Source organism: Typopeltis vanoorti, chromosome 1 (assembly GCF_054136105.1).
Source record: "Typopeltis vanoorti isolate ZY-2024b chromosome 1, IOZ_Tvanoo_1.0, whole genome shotgun sequence".
Classification (NCBI taxonomy): Eukaryota; Metazoa; Arthropoda; class Arachnida; order Uropygi; family Thelyphonidae; genus Typopeltis; species Typopeltis vanoorti.
Genome location: NC_143549.1, coordinates 33,754,667 through 33,781,016, shown reverse-complemented (window position 1 = coordinate 33,781,016; position 26,350 = coordinate 33,754,667). Strand labels below are relative to the sequence as shown.

The 26,350-nt window shown below is 37.1% G+C and overlaps 1 protein-coding gene across 4 annotated transcripts in view; it reads right to left on the bottom strand.

Moving 5' to 3' along the window:
* Positions 1-3,832: 3,832 nt before the first annotated feature.
* The window catches only part of LOC150109878 (chorion peroxidase-like), a 221,110-nt gene continuing 198,592 nt past the window's right edge, over positions 3,833-26,350 (bottom strand). For 3 of the 4 annotated variants that reach the window (XM_090415631.1, XM_090415616.1, XM_090415640.1), the window contains 2 exons: positions 23,733-23,806; positions 3,833-4,392 (listed from right to left, as the gene is read on the bottom strand). In XM_090415631.1, coding sequence (XP_090271757.1) covers positions 23,746-23,806 — 61 coding nt within the window. In that variant the 3' untranslated portion in view covers positions 3,833-4,392; positions 23,733-23,745. Of the gene's footprint in view, positions 4,393-14,902; positions 14,978-23,732; positions 23,807-26,350 lie in introns of those variants that run through there. The other variant, XM_090415623.1, reaches the window with a different exon arrangement.

Here is a 26,350-nt window from a genome sequence, read left to right as displayed (position 1 = left end):
TGGGGGAAGTGAGTTGGTAAGAGATGGGTCATTAATAAGTCTAATTGCTCTTTGCTGTATTGAGTCAAGCAATTTGAGGAAGCTTTTGGAAGGCTCACCCCCATATGTGAGAGCAGTATTCAATACCTGGGTGGATTTTGTGATTTGTATAAGGTTAACAGTTGATCAGGAGTGAAGTGAGATTATGTCTTGAGCAAAAGAGAAATTCTAGATTTTTAGAAGCTAAGAATGCAATAGCTAGATGTGCTTTTGCCAGGAGATGTTTGATGTCAGGGTAATTCCAAGAAGAGAAATTTCAAATTGTCTGGAAATTTGAGTGTTGTCAAAAATAATACTGGGAGAAAATGGTTATTTTTTATGAGAAATAAGACAATACTGGGTTTTATTAGCATTGAAATTGACTAGGTTATCTGAACCCCATTTGAGGATGGCTTGGAGATCAGAATTGAGGACAGTGGTTGCTGATGTTCTGTAGGTCGAGGCGAGTTGTGTAGAGTAAGGTTTATCAAATGAAAGGGAGAAGTGCAATGTGTTGTCATCTGCAAAACATTGCACGTCTCCCTTTCATTTGTCATTTCTCACTTCAGCTAACCTCCAACTGAGTCATTGATATATAGCAGGAAGATGGCTGGTGAGAGGACAGAACCTTGTGGAAAATCAGCATTAGTTGAATGGTGAGAGGATAAGGAACCATCCACCACCACACATAGTGTGTCTAGACTGAAAGTTGGAAATCCAACTACAGAAGTCCTGAGACGGACCAAACAATGGCAGCTTGCTTAGTAAGTCCTTGTACCTGACCTAGTAAAACACCCTGGAGATATCAAGTGCAACCACTTGAGATTTGCCAAGCTTCTCCATGGCATTTATCCAGAGATGGGTGACATATGTGAGCAGATCTCCTATTGATCAGCAGTGATGGAATCCATACTGGTAATCGTTTATTAGGTGGGTAGTGTAGGAGTTGGGAATTGATGATTTTTTTTAATTACTTGACACAGGACTGAGGTGAGTGAGATAGGGTGGTAGTTAGATGGAAGTGACTTGTTGCCCTTCTTGGGAATGGGTTGGATACAGGCCAATTTCCAGGCTGTGGGATAGATACCAGTGGAGTAAGACAGCACATACAGGTGACATAGGGTAGGGTAAGTTCTGGTGCACAAACTTTCAGGACAATTGGAGGAATGCCATCAAGGCCAGGAGACTTTTTTGTGTCTAATTTGGACAGTATTTTTCTGATCCCTTTATGGCAAATGGATATAGTGGACGTTATATGTTGGGTATCTGGAATGGTTGGGGGATATTTACCATTGTCAATTATGCATGCATTGGAAGCAAAGTGTCAGACTAGGAGATTGGCTTTTTCTGTAGGTGATGATGGAATAGACCCATCTGGGTATGATAGTGGTGAGAATAGTGTTGGGCAGAAGTTACGACCAATTTCTATGGTGAGACCAAAAGGTTCAGCTGCTAGTTTCCTACTTTTTGCTCTTTCAAATTCTGTTTTGGAAGCATTAATTGTTTTTTTGCATCTGTTTCAGGCTTGGGTATGAGCTCTGAAGGAGGATGGACTACTTAGAAAGAGACAAATTACTGTAGCCCATAGTCGGACTATTGGCTCCATTAACTTGTGCTGACTTCTTCTGCTTCTAACTAGCCCTGCCTCCTGGTGGTATCATTCTTCTCCAACTCCTGCATAAATGATAAAGGCAAATCACCTTCTGTTATACTAGAAATAGTGCATAACATGCCTCCTATAATATTTTGCTAGACAGACAATAGGAGAATCTTAAATAAGCTTAATACTAAAAATGTAATCAGGTCTTGATAGTATTACCTGATTGTACTCACGAGTTGCATTTCAGAATCAACACCTGTCCTATGTCTCCTCTACATTTTCATACTTAGCTGACAGAAAAACTTTTATTAGAAAAAATGATTAAAGCAAAGAGAGCACATAGTTATGACATGCTCATATATGCATCTTTTCTCCAGTACAATAAATTATGAATTTTTTTTTTTCCCGACATAAAATTTATATTAGTCTACTATAGGTTTTTGACTTTTCATGGACTGTCATTAAAATAAAAAGAAATAAAATTACGACAAGTTGCTTTTATTACACAAGCATAGATACAATTTGTACAATTAAAGTTACAACTATTTGTTGCAATTATTACTGTTGTTCGTGTTCAAATCCAAGCACAGTGTTCGGATTTAGAAAGGCTGATTATGGTGGTTATGGTGAAAATTTGATGGAATGTAAATTGCAGAGCTGATGGACAGAACAGAAAATAGATAATATTATTATTATTATACTGGAATCTCCATGGAGTTAGAAGACTCATTGCAGGAAACCCATTTTCACATACCTTTCATATCACTTCTTAGACTCATTTGCTGATGACACACAACTACTTCTGGCAACCCATTCACCACCCGCCATGCAAAAAATCTAGTCCTAACACCCTTGTTAACCACACTATTACATAATTTCCATAATTGACTTCTCATTTTCTCCTTTCTGCCATGTACCGAAAAAAAAAAAAAGTCTTTCATATCAATTCTATAAAATCCTTTAATAACTTATATGCTTCTATCATGCACCTCTTTTTCACCTATCAGATAGTTTTTAAAGCCTACAGACCTATTATCACAGAGAGCATTCCACTGACCTGCCACAATGGTGACCAGATCTGTGCATAGTAATCCAGATGTGATTATATTAAAACCTTATAAAAGGAAATAATGACTTCAGCATCCACATAATCTTGGTGAGCTGTTTTGGCTACTTTTGCAATATTCTCTCTAAACTTGAACTCCCTGTCCATAATCATCCCCAAGTCTCTGACCTCATCAGTTTTATGTGGTCGAGTTCCATCAATATAGTACGAAGCTTATGATCCCTTCTTTCCAAAGTACATCTTACATTTGGCAATGTCAAAATGACAGCCATTTACCTTTGTCCATACAGCTCGTCTATTTAAGTCATACTACAATTCTCTACATCACCTTCATTTACTATTACTCTTTCCAGTTTTGGATTATCAGCAAACAACGGAATATATCTCATCAAATTATTCCCTACATTACTGATGTACAATTAAACAACAAAGGATCAAGCACTGAGTCTACCACTAGTCAACTGCCTTTTTCTGGATTAACTCCTGCATGAGCCACTCTTTGATATCTGTCCATTAGCTTTTCTCTCTCTCTCTCTCTCTCTAATCCAAATATGACAGAGATTAATTTAGTAAGGGGATTTTACCAGAAATAAAAATACAAAGTGAGAGGGAAAGTAAGATCCCCCCCCCCCCAAGTTGTATAGAAGTATACTGAAGAGTAGATTTTTTACTGAGAGTGTGATTGAATTGCATACGTCAAGAACTGATTGTATTTACATTCCAGCAATTTACCTTGCCGGAATGTAAATACAATCAATCCTTGACTTATAGCACTCATTCTTATGATGCCAACCTATTAACACATTCACCAAATACCACCTGATTCCCACAACCCATGGTCTTCGTGGTATTATTGCTGCTTTCAGCAATAATACAAAGAGAGAGAGAGAGAGAGAAGTGTGTGTGTGTGTGTGTGTGAGACAAAGGATTCTTGATTTACATGAAAATTTTGTTGAGTGCATATACTGCAGAATAAATATCGTCCATGAATAGTCCCATCCCAATGTAAATTTTACTCTTTACAACCATGGTCTTTCTCAGTGTAATAACACTGAGAAAGACTATGGTGTTTATGTTCTTGTGAAACAGAAGAATTATTACTTGAATTAAAAAAAAAAACTGTTTATCTGAAAAAAAAAACGCTGATAAATAAGTTAGCACATTTATTATTTATATAACAGAGAGAGGGGGGGATACTTGCAAGATGGCCTCCTTAATATGGCACTGGTGACTTTCCAGATAATAAATTCCATCCTTTAAAAAAATAATGGAAATCATCAGTAAAATCACTGGAATTTTCTGTAAAATCTGTTATGCTTCAAATTTCATATTGAGAAACCCATAAACACAGGCTTTTAGTCCAAAAAGTCCTAGAATAAGACATGCAATAAGACATTACATGTCTTATTCTAGTGGTCATCAGTCTCCTTATAAATGCATCAGTACATCAGTTCTTCATTATTGATTTCTTGATTGGGGAATAAAAGGAAGAAAAAAAATTGAGTAAGTTGCAAGTTTTTAAAGAATTCAAAGTTGATCACTATCCTTTTCAGCCTACTCTCCTGCTCCTTTTTAGGTGGCCAGAATGTGAATAATTTAATGTTATATATCAACATTTACTGTTGATGTCTTCATATTTTCCTTCTCAAGGAATACTTTCTTCCTTCCTTCATTCCTGGTAACTTCTACATTTGAGCATTGATATGTGCTGTAAAGAAAAACAAAATATTATATATACATACATGAACACAAACCTAGGAAAAGGAAAAATTATAAGATACTTACATAATGTACATGTAGGGTAGGTTCTGTGAGAAGTTAATGGTATTGAGACCACATTGTAATATAAATAAGGAGTTTTTAAAAAGAAGCAATTAAAACCAGACTTAATTACACATATTAGATGTTTTTGATAACTTCACAACTGTTAAATATAATTGATAAACCAGAATACAAACAAGGGCGAATTCTCCATGCTTGCTGCACAAGCTCAGTACTTGAGAAAGAAGTAATATTTATTTGTTAATAAATGCATGCATTTATAAGCATTCCATTTAGGCTTTTATTTTTGTAGACAGAAGATGTCCTAAACTTGTGCGGCAATAACTGAGCTTTGCATTGTATATCGAAGGCCGATGCTTGCTTGTCTAGTCAAAGCTACCTTGGCTTGCTTGGTTGTAGGAGCTTCCAGGGCCTTGCAGCAGCACTGTCATTTTATGCACGCACATAGCCGTTTCACGTCGTCTCACTCTGTTGCTTAAACACAAGTCATACGCAGTCAATGTAGCTCTAGCCAGTGAACTTCAGTCAGCCTTCAAGTGTGCGTGTTGCTTAGGAAAATTAAGTTACAACCAACTTTTATGACAATGTTATTGGCCAGTTCATAAAGAAGAACCGTAGGGTAGAATTTGTATTCAAGTAGCTAAATTGAAAAAGATAGAATATCATTTGTAAAATAAATGTTGTATTTGTATGATTAAACATACATAAATTTCTAAATATATAGTTTTAAATGGCCAGTAATTCATTATTCCACTAATCAGACTTCCATCACACCTCTCACTCCCTGAATGATAACAAGAGCAAGCATGGATTTCAAGACCAGAATACAAATGATAAATTCTTTACTGTATGTGTGTTGGAACATTGCTAGTTCTAATAAATTTAGTTTAATCCTTTATCCAAGTGTGTGCAAACAAAGTTTGTGCCTGAAAGTATCTTCAGGACTGGAGTAAAGTGGTACAACACCGGGCAACTCCTTGCAAAGGTGGAGCAAGGTACCAACTCTCCTATCTCAGTATCTCCCATACAAAACACATCTCCTTGCAGATATGTATAATGTTATGCATTAAGGGAAGGGCCACTACCCAAACTAGTTTCGACCTTTATTGAGGTCTCTACAGTGGGAGCCAGGTCCAAGTGGAAATACCAAGGCAGAAGCATTAGCAAGGTCATCTCCTCCTCCTATAGGAGCTGCCAAACGGTGTGCCACCTTTTTAATTAAATTACTCTGGATTTAGAGAAAGATGTTGAAAGTTTATTTTTCACTTGGTCAGACTCTAATAAATTTAGTTTAATCCTTTATCCAAGTGTGTGCAAATAAAGTTTGCACCTGAAAGTATCTTCAGGACTGGGGTAAAGTGGTACAACACCAGGCGACTCCTTGCAAAGGTTGAGCAAGCTACCGACACTCCTATCTCAGTATCTCCCATATTGCAAAACACATCTCCTTGCAGATATGTATAATGTTATGCATTAAGGGAAGGGCCACTACCCAGACTAGTTTCGACCTTTATTGAGGTCTCTTCAGTGGGAGCCAGGCCCAAGTGGAGATACCAAGGCAGAAGCATTAGCACAGTCATCTCCTCCTATAGGAGCTGCCAAGCTTCCCTTAATGCATAATATTATACATATCTGCGAGGAGATGTGTTTTGCATTATGGGAGATACTGAGATAGGAGTGTTGGTAGCTTGCTCTACCTTTACAAGGAGTCGCCCGGTGTTGTACCACTTTACCCCAGTCCTGAAGATACTTTCAGGTGCAAACTTTGTTTGCACACACTTGGATAAAGGATTAAACTAAATTTATTAAAGTCTGACCAAGTGAAAAATAAACTTTCAACAACATTGCTAGTTGTTGCTATCATGTTCTGTGGTATTACACATGCTATACCTTAGGTCTGTGGCAGTTAAATGTTTGATGAAAGCAGACCATACTTGATGTAAAATTAAGCATTAATTTTATTGCATTGTGTAGGGATACTAAGCATTTGTGAGGCTTATTTAAATTTTCTTGTGAAACAGTTATTATCAATATATGACATTTTTGTTTGTTGCCAGAGTAATTGATGGCCAGCAGCAAGCCTGGCTGGTGGCGTGTGCGAAGTGTGCAATATACGCAGGTGCCGCAGAAGAAAAGGCACCTTAAAGATGTCAAAAAATATGAGATAAGAGTTTAAACGAACAACGAATGGTACATATAATTATGGATGTATGTCGTCTTCTGTTTGGGCCCCTTCAGATCTTCCCGGAAATGAACAAATAAATTCTGAAATTGTATCCTGGACCTGATTATATCACTGTAATGTTTGATTAAAATTTACGAAAATATACCTAAAATAGTTCTTTATTTTTTGATGTATCATAAATCAACTTATAATTAATTGTTGAGTTCTGTGTAAAAAAAAAATTTGTATAAGCAGGACTAATCCGTAGGTAACATTATACAGTAAAGCGGTTTTCATTTGTTTTTCATTTCCTGTTCATTTTATTCACACTTTATTCAAAAAAATTTTTTGGATAGGCACCGAACATTAATAGCACACACACAAGAAAAATACTAGGCGGCGGTGCTGGCCAGTAGAGGTTGTGTGGAATGCCAGGCTTGATTTACGCTCTCTTCTTTTTTCAACATCTTTTAACATGTCATACTAAAATTATACTACTAATAATAAATAAATGAAAAAAATTATGTCAGCTTATTCCAGTATTATAATTTATTTAAATATATTAGTCTTATCTTCTGTCCAATGTGTTCTGTTGGTTTTTGTGAAGGATTTGATTTCAAAAGTCAACAGTTTCCTGTCTGATTCTTGTTTTAAGGTTCAAGTTTCACCCCTGTAGAGAGCTGTTGGTAGTATTGTACTTTCATATAATTTTATTTTTAAAATTATAGGAATTTTGTTGCTTTTCCAAATTTTATTCAATTTATTCATCACTGACTATGCTATAGATAGTCTGTGTTTTATTGTTGCTTTGCCACTTAAATTCGAAGTTAAATATGCTCCTTGGTAATTTAAAACTATAAACTTGTTCTATGGTTTACTGATTTTTCAAGGTGTCTTCCAACTTTCATTATCTACTTGAATTTGTAATCATATTATAATTTCTGCAGGTTTCTTGTAATTTTGCAAGCTGATATTGGAGATTTGATTTGTTATCTGCTATAATTACTACATCATCTGCATATATGATATGTGTGATTGGTCTTCCATTAACTTTTACTCCTTTAGTTGATTTGATAAATTTTTAAATGAAAATGTTAAAAAACTCATGGGAAGAGTCGGCATCCTTACATACTCCACATTTGATTTCAAGTTTTTTAGTTGTGATATTTATTTTTACATTGAACTACTGCACTTGTATGCTGATAGTAGTTTGAAACAAATCTTAGAATTTCATAGTATATGGTTTTAAAAATTAAAGATACCAAGAAATTATATACTTGGTTTAAACCATTATGAAAGTGTAAGCAAACAACGTTTGCACCTGAAGTATCTTTCAGGACTGGGGAAACTCGTGGCAAAGGTATAAGATCTCATCACTTATCTCAGTATCCCATAATGCAAAGCACATCTCCTTGTGGACATGTGTAATGCTATACATTAAGGGAAGGGTCACTACACAGATTGGTTTCAACCTTTATTGAAGTTTAAGTAAAGATCTCTCTAAAAATTAGGCAATCCCCCCAGACCACTCCCTACGAGCGACTGAAGGGTCGTCCAACTCAGCGGTGGTTCCACTTATCTAGACCAGTTTCGACCTTTACTGAGTTCTTGTCAGTGATAGCCAGACCCAGAAGTTGTGATACTAAGGTGGAAGCAATGCAGAAGTCATGTCACCATATATCAGTTACCAAAAGGTGTCAACACCTTATTACTAAAATTTTCTGGATTAGAGATAGTTGATGGAAGTTTTTTCACTTGGCTATGCTACCAATTATATATTTGGTTTAATCCTTTATCCAAGTGTAAGCAAACAAAGTTTGCACCTGAAGTATTTTCAGGACTGGGGCAACTCGTGGTAAAGGTGGAATAAATTCTAATCACTTGCCTTAGTATCCCATAATGCAAAGCACATTTCCTTGCAGACATGTATACTGCTATGCATTAAGGGAAGGGTCACTACTTAGACCATTTTCGATCTTTATTGAGGTGCTGTTTAAGTAAAGATCTCTCTAAAAATTAGAGATCCCCCAGACCACTCCCTATGAGTGACTGAAGTACTGTCCAACTCAGTGGTAGCTCCACTCAGTGGCAGGCTCACCTCACCACCAAGCAGAGCCATAATCTCAGTGGTGGCCCCACTCAGAAACAGGCAAAAATCTACCCACAAGCAGAGCCTCTCACATCTCAGAGAAAGCAACCACTTCTGTGCAAAAGCACATCAGAGGGAGCCAAACCCACTGATGTGCTATTGAGGTGGAAGTAATGAAGAAGTCATATTTCCATATATCAGTTGCCAAAAGGTGTCACGCCTTATTAAAAATACTCTGGATTAGAGATAGATAGTTGTTGAAAGTTTTCATTTGGTTATATTATAAATTAAAGATACCAAGAAATTATATACTTGGATAATGGATAAATAATGGTCGAAACTGGTCTGGGTAGTGACCTTTCCTTAATGCATAGCATTATACATGTCTGCAATTAGATGCACTTTGCATTATGGGATACTGAGGCAAGTAATGAAAACTTTTATACCACCTTTGCCATGAGTTTCCCCAGTCCTGAAAGATACTTCAGGCACAAACTTTGTTTGCTTACGCTTGGATAATAGGTTTAACCAAGTATATAATTTCTTGGTATTATGTTTAATTTATAATATAACCAAGTGAAAAACTTTCAACAAGTATATGTTTTTCTTTGTTATTATTATTATTTTTTTACTTGTTTGTTTGATTGTTATGCACAACTCTTCATGACTAAGTATTTCACGATTCTAATAAATTATGTGTATGTATGTCCTTGAAGTACAGACTTCTCATGATGAATCTTTGGACTCCACATAGGCCAAAGATTTATCATGAGAGGTTCATACTGACTGTTATTTACATGATACCTATTATAACACTCCTTAAACTTCTTCACTAAAAAAGTTAAGGAGAATTATAATAGGGATTTTACATGTTGATTCTATCATCATAGATGGACAAGAGAGGATACGATGCTTCTGTCATCATTATCCCTTTTTTTTTCCATTTATAGAACTAAATTTGTGTTGAACTGTGGAACTTACATTGTGTTGGTGGGGTGGCCTCAAAGAGTGGAGAATTGTTATGCTTGTATACTAATGTACGGAGTATCAGAAATAAAAAGCTGAGTTTGTAACACTGACTGAATTAGTATGACCAAAGATATTGTTGTTTATTATTTTAACGGTATAATAGAACACAGAAACTAAGTAAATAATTAATTTATTAACTTGATGCTGATATTTCGCTGGTATTATAACCAGCATCTTCAGAGCACAAAAACACTGTTTGTCACAATACGCGAGACTAAAACAACATGGTGCACTTAAACAAAATTGTAGCTGACTCACTTACGCCACACCTTCTTGGCCAACAGCTACAATCCACAAAAAATAAACAAAATACTAAACACTCCTATGAAACCCCTCCCACCATCCACCACAGAGAACTACAACAAAACAGTCACCATCCCTTACATTAAAGGCACATCCGAAAAGATCTCAAGAATTCTCAATAAACATAAACTACGCACTACATTCAGACCATGTAGCAAATTAGCCACCCTCATCCGCTCACCCAAGGACAGCATTCCTCCTTTATCACATCCAGGAGTCTACCAAGTACCCTGCTTATGCAATCAAGCCTACTACGGTCAAACAGGAAGAACTGTGAATATCTGCATCAGCGAACAAAAACGATACGTCCAGAATTATCATTATGGGAAGTCGGGCCTAGCAGACCATGCTCTGGATACCCCTGCACACAGGATCAACTGAAAAAACACAAAAGTACTACACAGTAACCCATATAAATCAGAGCGATTGTTCTTAGAGGCGACAGAAGCCCTAAAACACACTCCAAATCTCAACAAATATGGCTGTATTAACTTGCCGAAGATCTGGGAGACAGTCATATTAAGAAAAACTAGCACTTTTCTAGGACTCTAGTAATATATGATAGCGGTTTTTTTTTTCTTTTTTTTTCAGATAGAGGGCGCCAAAATCAGGACTCTAGTCTTTGTGTTGCTGCTACAATTTTGTTTAAGTGCACCATGTTGTTTTAGTCTCGCGTATTGTGACAAACAGTGTTTTTGTGCTCTGAAGATGCTGGTTATAATACCAGCGAAATAGCATCAAGTTAATAAATTAATTATTTACTTAGTTTCTGTGTTCTATTATACCATTAAAATAATAAACAACATGTTCGACGAACACATAAGTCTGTCCACACGTTTAATGACCAAAGATAATTGGCATGAGTGAAACTTGGTTGACTGAGGATGACATACTCTGAGAACTTGAAATGGTTGGATATAGAATTTTATTAAAGAATAGGAAGATGAAGAGAGAATAGGGAGAATTGTTAATGTTGGCAGCTAGGAATTGTGTCCTTCAGTGATCAAAGTGGAAAATATAGTATGTGTGAAGATTTTGAAGCTGTTTGATGTGAAGTTGAGATCAGCAGAATAATATATCTAATAGTATATCTATTATAAGCCAGGAATTATGGAAAATATTGATGATGAAATGTTTAGACAAAGTAGTTGGGCAAGTAAAAGGGAAGATGATCCTAATGTGAGATTTTAGTTATAGGAATGTGGATTTAAAAGAAGAGATAGTGTACAGTAACAAGGAGAGTGAATTCGAATTTGTTGAGTTTCTGCAGGATAACTATCTAAAGCAATATGTGATGGAAGCAACATGAGGTTTATTGATGTTAGATTTGATGATATCCTCACAGTATGTGGTTGTGAATGAGATATCAACACTGCCACCTGTTGGTGAAAGTGATCATTAGTTATTAGTTTGGAAGGTAGTCAAACAGGGAAAAGTTGTTATGAAAGAGGTTTATATGTAGAGCTATAAGGTGGGTGATTATGAGAAGCTCCATAGTCAACTAGCATCAATACATTGGGTTGATGAATTGTGTAAAAAAGATGTTTACAGTGCATGGGAAATGATAAAGCAGTATCTAACACAAGCAATGTGTGACTGCATACCAAGAGTTAAGTGAAAAGAGTAGGAGTGAGATGGATGGATGAATAGTGAAATCAATCAAGCAGTGTTACAAAAGAAGTTGTTAGGGAGGAATTGCAAGAGTCAGGTCAAAGGTAATCCAAGGGAGTTTTTCTGGTATGTGGTAAGCAAGAGGAAAAATAATTATGGCAGGTTGATAGTTATGTTAGCAGAGTAACCATCACAAATGAATGATATAGTAGAATTATTTAATGAACACTTCATCAGTATATATCGTAATGGTGTGAATGATTGTGTGCAACATGTAGAAGGGAGGCAAGAATTAGGAGAATTAAAGATGAAAGAATTGGAGGTGCATCAAGTGTTGCTAGGGTTAGATGTTAATATAATAAATTTAGTTTAATCCTTTATCCAAGTGTGAGCAAACAAAGTTTGCACCTGAAAGTATCTTCAGGACTGGGGTAAGGTGGTACAACACCGGGCAACTCATTGCAAAGGTGGAGCAAGCTAACTTCACTCCTATCTCAGTATCTCCCATAATGCAAAACACATCTCCTTGCGGATATGTATAATATTATGCATTAAGGGAAGGGCCACTCCCCAGACTAGTTTCGACCTTTATTGAGGTCTCTTCAGTGGGAGCCAGGCCCTAGTGAATGTTAATAGATGTTAATAAGGCTGTGGGAATAAGATGACATATCACCATGAATTTTTAAAGAATGTGCGAAAGAGTTAGTGATACCCTTGTCCTGGTTACTAAATGAAAGTTTTGTAGTGGGGAAGGATCCTAAGGAGTGGAAAGAAGGCAAAATAAGGCCTCTCCACAAGCATGGTTTGAGAACAGAAGTTTCCAATTATAGAAAATGTTGGAAAATTTAGTTACAAATTTAGAATACAGGATTGCATTGATGAACATAAAATTTTCTATGATGGTCAGCAAGGATTTGTGAAGGGCAGGTCTTGTTTAGCAATTTGCATATATTTTATGATAAGATGACGAAAGTGCTGGATAAAGGATAATCATATACAGTGATTATTTAAATTAGGAGGATATTAAATCCCACATTGTTTTAAAACCGAATAAGAATTTAAATAATTTAAATAATGTTTATATCGGCGAAATGAAGCCTATTGGCTCTTTATATTTAAATATACAGTGATATTCTTGGACTTTGCAAAAGCATTTGATAAATTACTGCAGATAAGTTGTTGTACAAGCTGCAGAGGATAGAAATAGTAGTATATTGCTTAGATGGATTGGAGATTGGCTCTCTGCTTCATTTGCAAAGATTCTGGGTGTGCAGATTTTGGAGCAACATAACAGGAACACCTATTTTCAATTTCCTTTCATAACCAGGCAATTCAGGTGGATTAAGCGAATTTTAAAATTCCATGGGAAAATAAATCCACTACACCTACAGTAGAGCATTCAGAGGAGTTTGGATGGGGGGGGGGGCTGGACCCCCAAAGAAAAAAGGAAAAATCACTAGAAAATTATCCAAAAATCTTTTCCTAATCAAAATTCATTTTTTTTAAAATTTATGTTGTGTCGGTGTCTTCTATTTCTATACTATTTATGAATTAGTGATAGTTGCAGATGCTCAGTCATAGGTCATATGCAATGCATAGTGTGTATTCTAAAATCGTCTACTCAACTTGCCCCCACCCCCAAAGATTAAATCCTGAGTGTGCTACTGTCCACAGGGATATTTACTGATTTGTAACACTATTAACCCTATTAAAAACCAACTTGTTCATTATTAACATGCCATCATTTTGAGGTGTGAGGGTAGCTCTCTTCCTGAACCAAAAAGGTGACTTTTCTGTTATGTTCTCAATATATCGTCTGCAGTTTAGACAACTTCCCAATATTTAGGTGCGTTAATATAATTTTTCTGTCTCTTTGCTGTACTTCACCATTGCCAATTTTTAACAATTTTGAGGAGAAGGAATGTGCATTAGAGTCAACTTGTAGGTGAATATGCATATTGGTTTTGAGAGAAAACTTCTCTATATCATGCCATAGTGACAATTTCTTAAGGCAGGCATTCACTTCATCCATCCTGGTTCTTCAGGATATGATGGGCAGTGTTTGTCAAAAATTGCTGGCAAATAAAACATTCCATCAATTCTTTGATAGTCTGATCTGATATCTCCATTCTTCTGTCAATGTTTTATGAGATATTGTGCATTCATCCCAAACAATCAAAGAAACCTTTTGTAATATTACACTTAATATCACAATATCTAACAAAAGAATTTAATAATATCTGGCCACAGGTAACATTACACTATCTAACAATAGAATTTAATATTTAATATCTGGAATTAAATAATATCTGGCCACTCCCTCTATGGCCCATACTTTTTTTCCTCCATCCATGGTCGCCATGTGTTGGAGACAGAAGACATCCTTGTCTTACTCCTTGGTTTATAGATTGTTTTTCAGACATTTTTTTATTTATTTTTATTTCATTATCTTTGTATATATTCATTACTGCATACAGTAAAATATTAAGTACATTTATTCTTTGTAATGGCCCATACTTTTTTTCCTCCCTCCATGGCGACCATGGAGGGAGAAAAAAAGTATGGGCCATAGAGGGAGTGGCCAGATATTATTTAATTCCAGATATTAAATATTAAATTCTATTGTTAGATAGTGTAATGTTACCTGTGGCCAGATATTGTTAAATTATTTTGTTAGATATTGAAACATTGATAGAAGAATGGAGAAAAAAAATTTAATCACTGCTCAATAATCTGGAGGTGTACATCAATGAAAATACACATAAGCTGTCTTTGGAACATCCTCTATCTACTGGCGAAGAAATCACCAAAATTGGTCATTTCATTCTCGAGTTATAAGTAAATGAACATTGAAAACAGACTTTGCTTTACATGTATATAGATTTCACATTCAAGACAACTGAAAGTATTTATCTATTCTATTATGTTATTATTAATAACTATTTTACGTCTAACTGGAGTTTGTCTGCTAAATGCCATTGTTTTAGTTTTATCTATGGATATTTTCATTCCAAACTGTTCTACTATAATGTTTAAATTACATATTGCTCTTTGTAGATTGTCTTCCTTATCTGATATTATTACTCGATCAACTGAAAATAATAGTGTATTTATTTTGTTATTCTGGGAAATTTCTATACCTGGATTGTTTAAGGTGTTCCACTGTATTAACTGTGGATGCTGCAAACAAAACCTCATCAAATCGGGCTACCTCACTGGACCAGATAATTGTGAGTGTGGGACAATCCAGTCCATGGAACTCCTTCTTTCTTGTCCCCTTCTTCAATCACCTTGCACAAAAGAAGACCTTATATCCTGCACAGAAAGAGCAGTTGATTGTGCAAGATTCTGGAGAAACATCTGACCATATTTATTGTATATAATTTATGTATAGTTTATTTTTCCTTCATATTTTATTCATATATATACTTATTATTGCCTGTATAATTTGTTTACTAAATTTAAGCTGTTCTCATTTGTAATATATTCCAATTTGTTGTAAATAATGTTGTGCCAATTACTTACTACTGTACCACTTGTGTTTGGATACAAATAAATATTTCATTAATATAAATAGTGAAAAATGTTGGAGACAGAAGACATCCTTGTCTTACTCCTTGGTTTATAGATTGTTTTTCAGACATTTTTTTATTTATTTTTATTTCATTATCTTTGTATATATTCAATACTGCATACAGTAAAATATTAAGTACATTTATTCTTTGTAATATATCAAACAGTATATATCTTTTTAATTTGTCAAATGCTTTTCATAATCTATAAACAAAAGACGAGTTTCTACATTAAATTCCCTTCTTTTCTCTATAAGCAGTTTAACAAAAAGCTGCATCCATTGTAGAGCTATTATTGTAGAGTTATTACTACTATATGGGCATCTCCATAGAGTCAGAAGACTTTTTGCAAGAGACCCACGCTAACCTTTTTACACACACACACACACACACACACACACACACACACACACACACACACACACACACACACACACACACACACACACACACACACACACACACACACACACACACACACACACACACACACACACACACACAACTGATTTTGAAAATCCATTCCACTCATTCATCACTCTCCCAAAAAATCCAGTCCACATATACCCTTACACAATTAGGGATAACCGCTAATTCTCTCTCTCTCTCTCTATTTGTCATGTATTGAAAAATTTCCTTTGTGTCTTTTAGAATCTCTTTAATAACTTTTCTATCATAAAATTTCTATCATGTCCCTCATTTCTTCCTATCAACTAAGCTTTGCAACCCAAACAATTCAACCTAGGGTGGATTCAGAGATAAGTGCCCAAACTGATGACAGGTCTATGGAATCCTCCCTATTTTGGCAGATCAAGTGTGTTGATTACTGTGCACAGATTTGGTTGCCTGGGTTTCTTGGGAGATTGCGTGGGTGACCAAATCTGTGCACAATAATCGATATTAGTCTGAATCATAGCCTTAAAAAGGTGGATAAAATAATAACCTCCCAATTTTTACATGTTGGTGTGTTTTTCAACATTCAAGTAATCCTTTGAGTTATTTTCCCAAGTTTTGCCATATGACCTCTGAACTTCAGCTCTCTGTTCATCATTACCCCCAAGTACCTAGTTCAGTTTTCTGCAATCTAATACCATGAATGTGATGCAGTAACTGTTTCAACCCAAAGTACCTTACATTTTGCAACATTACCTTGATAGTCATTATCCTTTGCCCACAATGCAATTTGTTAGCAAAGGATAAAGGACATCACCTTTGTCAACTATTCCTCACATATTACACATGTGAGGAAGGAAATGGATTTTATTCAATTATTAAGGGATAACTATCTGAGACAGCATGCAACTGAAAATACTAGGGGTGTGAGAGTGCTTGACCTGGTAATAGCATCTCACAATTTGAATTGTAATGAATATCACCATGTTGCCACCTATCGGTGAGAGTGATCATAAGGTCTTGACTTGGGAGGTGGCTAAAGGTGTGGAATTTTTGATTAAGACAGGGTATATGTGGAATTACCGTGCTGGCAAGTTTGACAAGCTTAGGAGATTGCTTGGTTCAGTGCCATTGCATGTACACCTGCAAGGGCTGGACGTCGATAGAGCATGGGAAGTGGTCAAGGAGCATTTACAGGAGGTTATGGCTGATTGTATACCTAGGGTCCGAATAGTAAAACAAGTAGGGGTTAAATGGATGAATAACACCATTAAGCTTGAGCTGCAAAAAAAAAGAAACAACTGTGGAGGGAATTTAAAGAAAGGGGTGACCTGCAGGCACACGAACGGTATAAAGTGCAGGCCAGAAGGGTTACGAGTGTGGTAAAAACAGCAAAAGCCGATTATGAAAGGAAACTAGCTATGCAAGCAAAAGAGAATCCAAAACAGTTCTTTCAATGTGCTGCAAGCAAGAAAAAAATTGTACATGGCAAAATGACTTTAAGGAATGACGATGGTAAGGAGGTCACCGAACCAGGTCGATATAGTGGAGTTACTGAGTGTGCACTTTGCAAAAGTATATCATTCAGGTGGTGACATTGAAAAAATGAAGGAACCATTAGTTTATACGGGAATTGGGATGAATGAAGTGGAAGTGAATAGTCTATTACAGAACCTTAATGTGAATACATCTGTGGGATTGGATGGTATACCGGCATGGGTCTTGCGTGAAGCGGCTAAGGAATTATCAGTGCCCTTGACCATGTTGTTTAATCTGAGTCTCGGGTCTGGTTTAGTCCTAAAGGCATGGAAAGAGGGGAAAATAGTTTCACTGCATAAAGGAGGATCCAAGACTATGGTGGCAAATTACCGACCGATCAGCATATCAGGAGTTGTTGTCAAGGTCTTGGAGAAAGTAGTCAAGGGAAAAATACAGGAATGGATTGATGACAATGAGATACTGTACAGGGGACAGCATGGCTTTGTGAAGGGGAGATCATGCCTCAGTAACTTGCTCAAGTTTTATAACAAGGTGACGGCAGAACTGGATAAGGGAAATGGATTTACAGTGATACTGCTGGACCTGGCAAAAGTGTTTGACAGGATACCACATGGAATTCTAATCCGTAAACTACAACATATGGGAATGGATATAGGGTTGGTGAGATGGATAGGTGGGTGGTTGATGGAGAGATATCAAAGAGTAGTTTATTCAGGAGTAGAATCCAAAAGACGGCCTGTGACTAGTGGTGTGCTGCAGGGTTCTGTTCTTGGACCACTGCTGTTTAATCTGTTCATTAACGATATAGGGAAGGATCTAAGTGGAACGGTTCATTTGTTCACTGATGATGCAAAGTTGGGTAGGGCGATAGTGAATGCAGAAGATGTCAAAGTCTTGCAGGATGACTTAGATAGATTGGAGTTCTGGGCTAAGGAGAATGGATGTCAATTTAATGTGACAAAATGTAAGGTTATGCATTTTGGGGTGAAAAGATTAGCAGCAGTGTACCACATTGGTGGAACTGTACTCCAAGAGATTGATGAGGCCAGGAACTTGGGAGTGTTAGTGGATAGGGAGATGAAGTTTAGGGGGCACATTGCAAAAGTAGCTAAATCAGCTCATCAACTCACTTGGTTGTTGAAAAATACCTTGACGAGCAGAGACAAGCAAGTTATTGTACCTCTGTACCGAGCCCTGATAAGACCTCATCTCGACTACTGTGCCCAGATTTGGTCACCTTGGTTCCTTCTTGATGGGGAGGAGGTGGAGAGGATCCAGAGGCGAGTGACTAAGATGATAGCAGGTCTATGGAATGAACCATATGAGAACAGGTTGAAGATTTGTGGGTTGCAGAAACTAGTTGATAGGCGGAAAAGGGGAGATATGATTGAGACATTCAAATTGCTAAAAGGATTCTATAGGATTAATTCAGAGGATATTTTTGAGATTAGGACTGGTGGTGGTAGAACTAGGGAACACCTATGGAAGCTGGGCAAGAGTGTGGTTAGCAGGGGTGTTAGAGGTGGTTCTTTACTTCTAGAGTGGTAAATGAGTGGAATAAGCTGTCAGAGTTTGTTGTGGGTGCTATGACAGTGAGTGAGTGAGTTCAAGGCAAGGTATGATAGATAATGTGAGAATGTCGAATAGTTGTGTGGACATGATGTTTAGGGCCTCCCTCGATGAGTATAAGGACTCCCTGGAGTAGCCTAAAATAATAATAATAATAATAATAATTACTCTGCCCATTTTTACTCCATCAAACAACTGAATATTCCCCTTAGTAAATCTTTTCCTATATTATTAATACACAAATTAAAGAGCAGCGTCCCTAATGAAGAACCTTGAGGCACTCCACTAGTCATTCTCATTCTCCTAGATTCCATTTGACCATAAACTACTTTATGTTGTCTGCCTGTTAGCCATCCCTCCCTTCCATCTATGCTACTGTTTTAATATCAATTCAAATTTGTTTTTCAAATAATTTTCCATGCAATATTTCATCAAAGTCCAACAGTATCATGGTGTAGCCATTTCCCTTATTTAATTCTGCTATCACTCTATGAAATATGAGTGAATTAGTAAGGCAGGACCTACTTTTTACAAAGCCATGCTGCCCACCATAGAGTATCATATTCCTATCCACCCATCCTGGATTCTATCTTGAACCAACTTTTCCAATACCTTAACCACCACTCCTGAGATATTAATTGGTCTGTAATTTGCTACTTCCATCTTGGAAGCACCTTTATGTAATTGAACTATCTTACTATCTTTCCATTCCCTTGGAACTTTGCCAGAGCTGACTTAAATTGTCCACTTTTGCAATACATCCTATGAACTTCAACTCTGAGTCAATCATCCCCAAATTAGAGATTTTAGGGTGATGGACACAGATGATGGGCCTGATCAATTTTCTACTCTAATATCAACATAATACATATCTTTTAATCTTTTCATTTCAAATCATACCTTAAGTGGAAACATTGACACATTAACTGACAACTGTTATCCTTTTTTGTACCTTGTCAATCTGTTTTACTCCCCAACCGGCCTGAAGTCTATAGACATCCGGCTAAATCTGGATGTCTATAGACTTTCTCTTATCCATATCACGATTCTGTAACACCCATTGAATAACATGGATAAGAAGTGCAATTTGGTCTAACTATTTCATCCACCTTGCCGGTAGAGAAGTTAAACCATCCTGATGGATGGCAATTAATATCTCCATCTCCAATTTTGTATCATTAGTGAAGAACGGTTATGTCTCTTCAAATCATTCTCTATATCATTAATGTGCAAATTAAAAAGCAATGGACAAGTACAGAGCCTTGCAAAACATTTCTGGTCACCTGGATTGCTCTCTTCTCTCTCTCTCTTGTTTGTCTATCATTCTTTCTCTTATCCATATCACGATCTTTAAATCCATCTTCAGTTGCATCAATTTATATTATTATTATTATTACCACTGCGCGGTTAGCCTAGTGGCTTTGTGCTTCGCAACCATATGCCTGGGGAAGGAGTGTCCTAGGTTCAATTCCCGTCCACGATGTGAGGAGCTTAAGGATCTTCCTCAGCCATAGCCAAGTTAGCTGGTCTTGGGCGTGGGCCGCAGGGTTTTTTCCGCCAGTTTATCTGAGGTTTTTCATCCCGCAAGCAGGCAAACCGGCCCCGTGAACACACAGGTTACAGTCATAAATACTTATGGCAAGGAAGGCAACGGGAAACCACCTTGCTCATAATCATCTCTCCCTAGAATGGTAGCATATAGCTACCCTCCCGCGGCCGTATGGCAGATGGGAACCAGAAGAAGATTATTATTACCACCCCAAGACCTCATGGAGTCAAAGACTCATCTGGGAGGTCCTTTTATCACACACACACGGCTCATCATACCGTGTTTTAAACACATTCAAACTCTTTGCAGAACCACATTCTCAGGCAAGGCATTCCAATCATTCACAGCTCTGCACAAAAAAAAAACCTGCCTCTCACTCCCCTTCTCACACCCTCTTTATATAGTTTCCAGGGATGACCTCTGGCTCTCTCCTGATTTCCCACTATTCTCTGTATTTATATATTTATTGTTTATTTATTTATTAATCTTATTTATATAAGAGTTTTCTGTATGGAATCTAGTAAAAGGCTTTTGCAAGGAACATTATTATGATGTGTCCATTTCTTTTATCCAATTGTCATTTTATTATTAAAAAAAAAGTAAATTACTAAAACATACCTATCCTTCACAAAACTAAGCTGTATCCTACAGAGTGTGATATTTATATCCACCTATTTCTGAATTATGTCTTTGACTTTTTCAGTACCGCTCGAGATGCTGATTAGTCTATAATTTGCAGCTTCTGTCTTAAAGCCTCCTGTATGAATTGCTGCTATTTTATCCTCATTCTACTTGTTGAGATCCTTGCAGAGTTGGGAATTAAATTAAATGGCTGTATTCCTTAGTGTTCTATGCACCTGAGATGCCTCTCACTGTAGAATACCTGAGTGCTTGCTTTTTTTTTTTTCATTCTAAGAGTTCCTTGTGCAATAAATAACTGCACAAGGAACTCTTAGAAAGAAAAAAGAGCAAGCACTCACACACATTCAAACAGAAAGCTACCTAAAAATCAACCCAATGTCCCTTATTATTTTCAAAATTTGACTTATTTTTCAGCTCCTAATATCAGTTCTACAATATAGGATGTTTTGTAAGGGCAAATGAGTATGATAATCAGTTCAATTGATAGCTATATGATAATCAGTTCAATTGAATTGATAGATCAGTTCATTCTGGACTGAGAATACCACAAGAAATGACTTTATTATTCGTGAATGATAATTTACTGTAAGTGGTCAATAAAGCTAGGGATCTGAGTGCTAATGGTAGACAGAGTTAAAGTTTAGGGATCACATTGCTAAGATGATTAAGTCATTGTATTGGATAACTACAATGTTGATGAAAACACTAATAGGAATAAGGAAGTTATTCATCCACTATATCAAGCCTTAATATCAATTACGAGGGTGGTCTGAAAAGTTCTTGGCCTGACAATGAAAAAATGAATTTATAATTACAAAATTATTTTTATTTCTCAGCATAATCTCCCTTAAGACTAATACATTTATTCCAGCGATGCTCCAGTGCCATCCCTGTAGTGGTGGTTCTCAGTAAGATCTGCAAAATACTCCTCTACAGCAGCTGTAATCACATCTTGATTTTGAAGAAAAATGCCAAATCTGGGGGAATAGGGTGAATGTTCCAATCATACCTCCGTAGCGCAATTGGAAAAATGACGGTACATTGTGCCCTTATATTGGAATAGGCCTAAGTTCGATTCTCGTCGCGACAGGAGGAATCTTTATCTGGACGATTTCAATTGAAGGTGAGTTAGCCGATCTCACACGGAGGTAGCAGGGTTTTTTCTCCCGGAAACTTGGGTTTTTCATCCCGCATACAGACAAATTGGCCCTTCAGAACAACACACGCAATTTACAGACAAAAAATACTAGTTGTGGTGGTGGTGGTGGTGGGCGGTAGATGGCGTTGATGGAGATGATTCGTAGTAGAGGTTGAGACAGTTGTAGGTGTCCTCCTGCGATGAGTCTTCGGACTCCTTGGAGGTGTCAGGAATAATAATAATAATTCGTAGTACAGATTTCTTAATTTTTTCATTGTCAAAACACCTTTGTGGGCAGGTGCAATGTACTGATGAAAGATGATTTTTGCTCTTCTGCAAACCGGGTCTTTTCTCAAGAAGTTTTTCATCTAGTCTGGCTAAAAGATCGGAATAATATTCCCCAGTTATTGATTTACCCTGTTCAAGATAATTAATAAACAAAATGCCTTTAGCATCCCAAAACACCGATGCCATGACTTTGTCTTCTTTGGTGATGAACAACCAGCTTCTGTCCACTGTTTCTACTGCTGTTTGGATTCTGGTGTGTAATGGTGAATCCAAGTCTCATTCATAGTAACAAACTGACACACAAAATCAGTTTTATTCTTGCTAAAACACTCCAAGCACTATTCAGAAATTTTCATGTGAATGTGTTTTTGATCTGATCTGCTGTGAGCAAGCATGGCACCCATCTTGCACAAAGCTTTTTCATTTGCAATTCTTCATGCAAAATATATCCTACACAGTCTTTTGAAATGCCTATAGTCTCAACAATTTCACGCACTTTGACTCACCAGTCATCCAATACCATATCGTGCACTTGATCAATGATTTCTGATGTTGTTACACTTTTTGGACATCCTTCATGTGGATCATCTTCAAGGCTGGTACGGCCACGTTTAAACTAAGCAGCCCATTTCATAATTGTCAAAAATGAAGGAGAAGAGTGCCCATAAACTTTTATGAACTTCGAATGAATTTCTTTTGGCGTTAAACCTTCTTTTACGAAGAATTTTATAACCACACGGTACTCAATTTTATCCATTTCAAGTGATACAGACAATACTTTTGCTTCAGACAGCTGTATAAAACAAACTACTTGATAGAATGACTTCAAATTTCACATGGATGCTTATGATAGATGTATCAACTTAGAAAAAAAATCGTGCTGATAGTGTTGCCATCTATGGCTGAGAATGTTTCAGACCACCCTCGTATTATTCTCAGATATGGTCATGACATGGATTCAAAAAAGATGACAATTTAAAAGACAAACAGAGGGCACCCAAGAGAATATCAATCCTGTGTAACTGTGCATATGAGAACAGACCAAGGGAATGCAGTAAATTGACAAGAAATGGAAGAGAGGGACAGTTGAAACATATGGTGATGGAATACCATAGTACAGACACAAGTGAGATTTTACAGTGTATGTCAGGATGAGGAAGAACTTATGATCATCACCTGAAACTAAATAAGTTTGTAGTCAGGAAGAAGCAAGTGAAGTTTAAGTTCTTATTGGAATGTGACTAGAAGGGTAGCCAGTGACTGCTGTGAATGCTTAAAAAAACCGATTTAACAGGTATTTTGGAATTATGTAAAATGGTAGAGGTCTGCTTTAATTAGGAAGGCCACTACCTGGTCAAATTCACTGGAAGACTTGCATTATAATAAAATGATGACTTAATGAATATCAGCTATATTTACCTAATCGATAATTTCAATCTCTCCAGTAATTTAGGTCAATATCAGGAAGAGTAGAACATGAAACACGACGGTTTCTGAAAGAAAGGAAAGAAAAATCAAATATTTATTTAAAAATTTTGTGAACTATTATATATATATTATTACTTACAGGTGGTCAGTACATCAACTCCTTTCGTTTTGTGAAATAGTGTATTCCATTTTTCCATTACATTTGAAACAGTTACAGTCTTGCAAAAAATAAAAAATAAAAATAACATGCAAAACAAATGAAAATAGTTTTGATTTCATTGTGAACCAATTTTTGTTTTGTATAATTTGGGTGTGAGGCTAAATCATGAAATGACACGTCTAGAGCAGTGCAAAATTTGGAGTAATTTTTTTTCAAATATTATAAGCAATATCATAAGGGACTTTGTGGCATGCAGTACTTGCGGCATGTATGCATCTAGGGAATTGGATATGTGGCTTGTGAAAGAGAGCGTATGTGCGCAAAATGCAAGCAGTTGGAGGAAATAAGTGCATTAGAAATATCGATATCCGACCTTGTTGCTCCAGGAACGGGGAATGAATGTAGGAAGACAAGTAGTGTTATAGGAGAGAATGAAAAAAATATATATGTGAATGAGAAAATAATAGTTGATAGTGTGGAAGGTGTGAGTGACTGTGAAAGTTTAGGAGACGGTTTTGTTTGGGAGAGTGAATTTAGATTAAGAGTGACTGACCTGCAGAGGGAGATAGATGAGCTGAAAGAGGAGGTGGAATGTCTTGTGAATGAGAGCAGTAGTATGAAAGATAAGATTAGGAGAATGGAAGAGATAAATGCAAGGCAAATCAGAGTAGGGGAGAGAGAGAATTTAGGGAGTATGAGTGAGAGGTATGGGGGTGCTAGAAGAGGAGAAAATGGAAACAGTAGAAGAGAGGGAATGAGAGAGAGAGGTATGGGAATGCTAGCATACGAGAGGATGGAAACAGTAGGAGAAATGGAATGAGAGAGAGATATGGAAGTGCTAGAAGAGGAGAGAGAGAATGGAAACAGTAGGAGAGAGATGTATGGGAGTGCTAGAAGAGGAGAGAATGGAAACAGTAGGAGAGAGAGAGGTATGGGAATGCTAGAAGAAGAGAGAATGGAAACAGTAGGAGAGAGAGAGAGAGGTATGGGAATGCTAGAAGAGAGAATAGCAGTAGAGGAGAGGGAATGAGAGAGACCTATGGGAATGAAAGAAGAGGAGAGAATGGAAACAATAGGAGAGAGGGAATGGTAAGAGGTATAATGTATGGCGACTTAATGATCCGTGGTGTTCAAGATAGGCTGCGTGAGGAGTGTTTGCCAGGAGGAACAATAAAAAGGGTGGCTATGGCAATTAAGAGAGGTGAAAGGGTGGATGAGATGATTGTGATGGTAGGAACGAATGACTTGAGTGGTAATGTAAGTCGGGCAGCGAGAGAGATGAGATTTTTGCTTGAGGCTGTACGGAAGAAGACAGAGAGAGGAAAAATAGTGTGCATGTTACCTAGGTATGATAATGATGAGCTGAGCAGAAGAGCGGTGATATTGAATGGCATAATAGCGAGAATGTGTGACAAGAGAGGACTGGTATTTGTGGATGCTTGGAGTGCGTTTGAGGAAAGGGAGGAATTGTATGCAAGAGACCGTTTACATTTGAATGAGGAAGGACGTAGGCATCTGGAGAGAGAGATTGCTGTTCTGAACGAGTCAGTGTGTCCCAGGGAGGATGATAGCAGGGGTGGCCTCTTGTGGGAATGGATACTTGGGAGACGATGTCAGGTAACACTGAGCCCAGTGGAGTCTAGAAGGGATAATGCTGGGTATAGAAACAATGGCATTTATATGCTTTATACTAATGCCAGGAGTATCCGGAATAAGGGAGAGGAATTGCTGGCGCAGATGGCATCAGCCTGGCAAAAAATTATTGGGATCACTGAGACGTCATTGACAGAAGGGGATATAACAACAGGAATAGAAGTCGCTGGGTATAGCATTTTTCGTCAGGATACGGGGGGAAAGCGTGGTGGTGGGGTACTGCTTATGATAAGTGATGACCTATGTCCTCTAAGGTAGAAGACATAGGTCGAGGTAGGCAAGACAGGATATTTAGTGGGGTGTTGCTACAGACCCACGAGCACAGAGGATGGGGACCAGGAGATGTTTAGACAGCTAAGTTTGGCAAGTGCAAGAGGAATGATTGTTATGGGAGATTTTAACTACAGTAGGTATAAATTGGAGAGAGGAAGATGCATGTAGCAATAGGGGAATGGAATTTCTGGAATTCTTGAGGGACAAATGTCTTAGGCAACATGTAACAGAGGGAACAAGAGGTTCGAGGGTTTTGGATTTGGTTATGGCATCAGAAGAGTTGATAACAACTGACTTGACATCTCTCCCACCAGTTGGAGAGAGTGACAATATGGTTTTGACTTGGAAAATGAATAGACATGCAGGAGTATCAAAGAGACAGGAACTTATGTGGAATTATAATGCAGGTGATTATAATAGTCTTAGACGTCAACTTCGGGAAGTTTCATGGAGGGAGGAATTGGAAGATCAGGATATCATTAGTGCGTGGGAATTTGTGAAAGAATATTTGTTAGCAGCAATG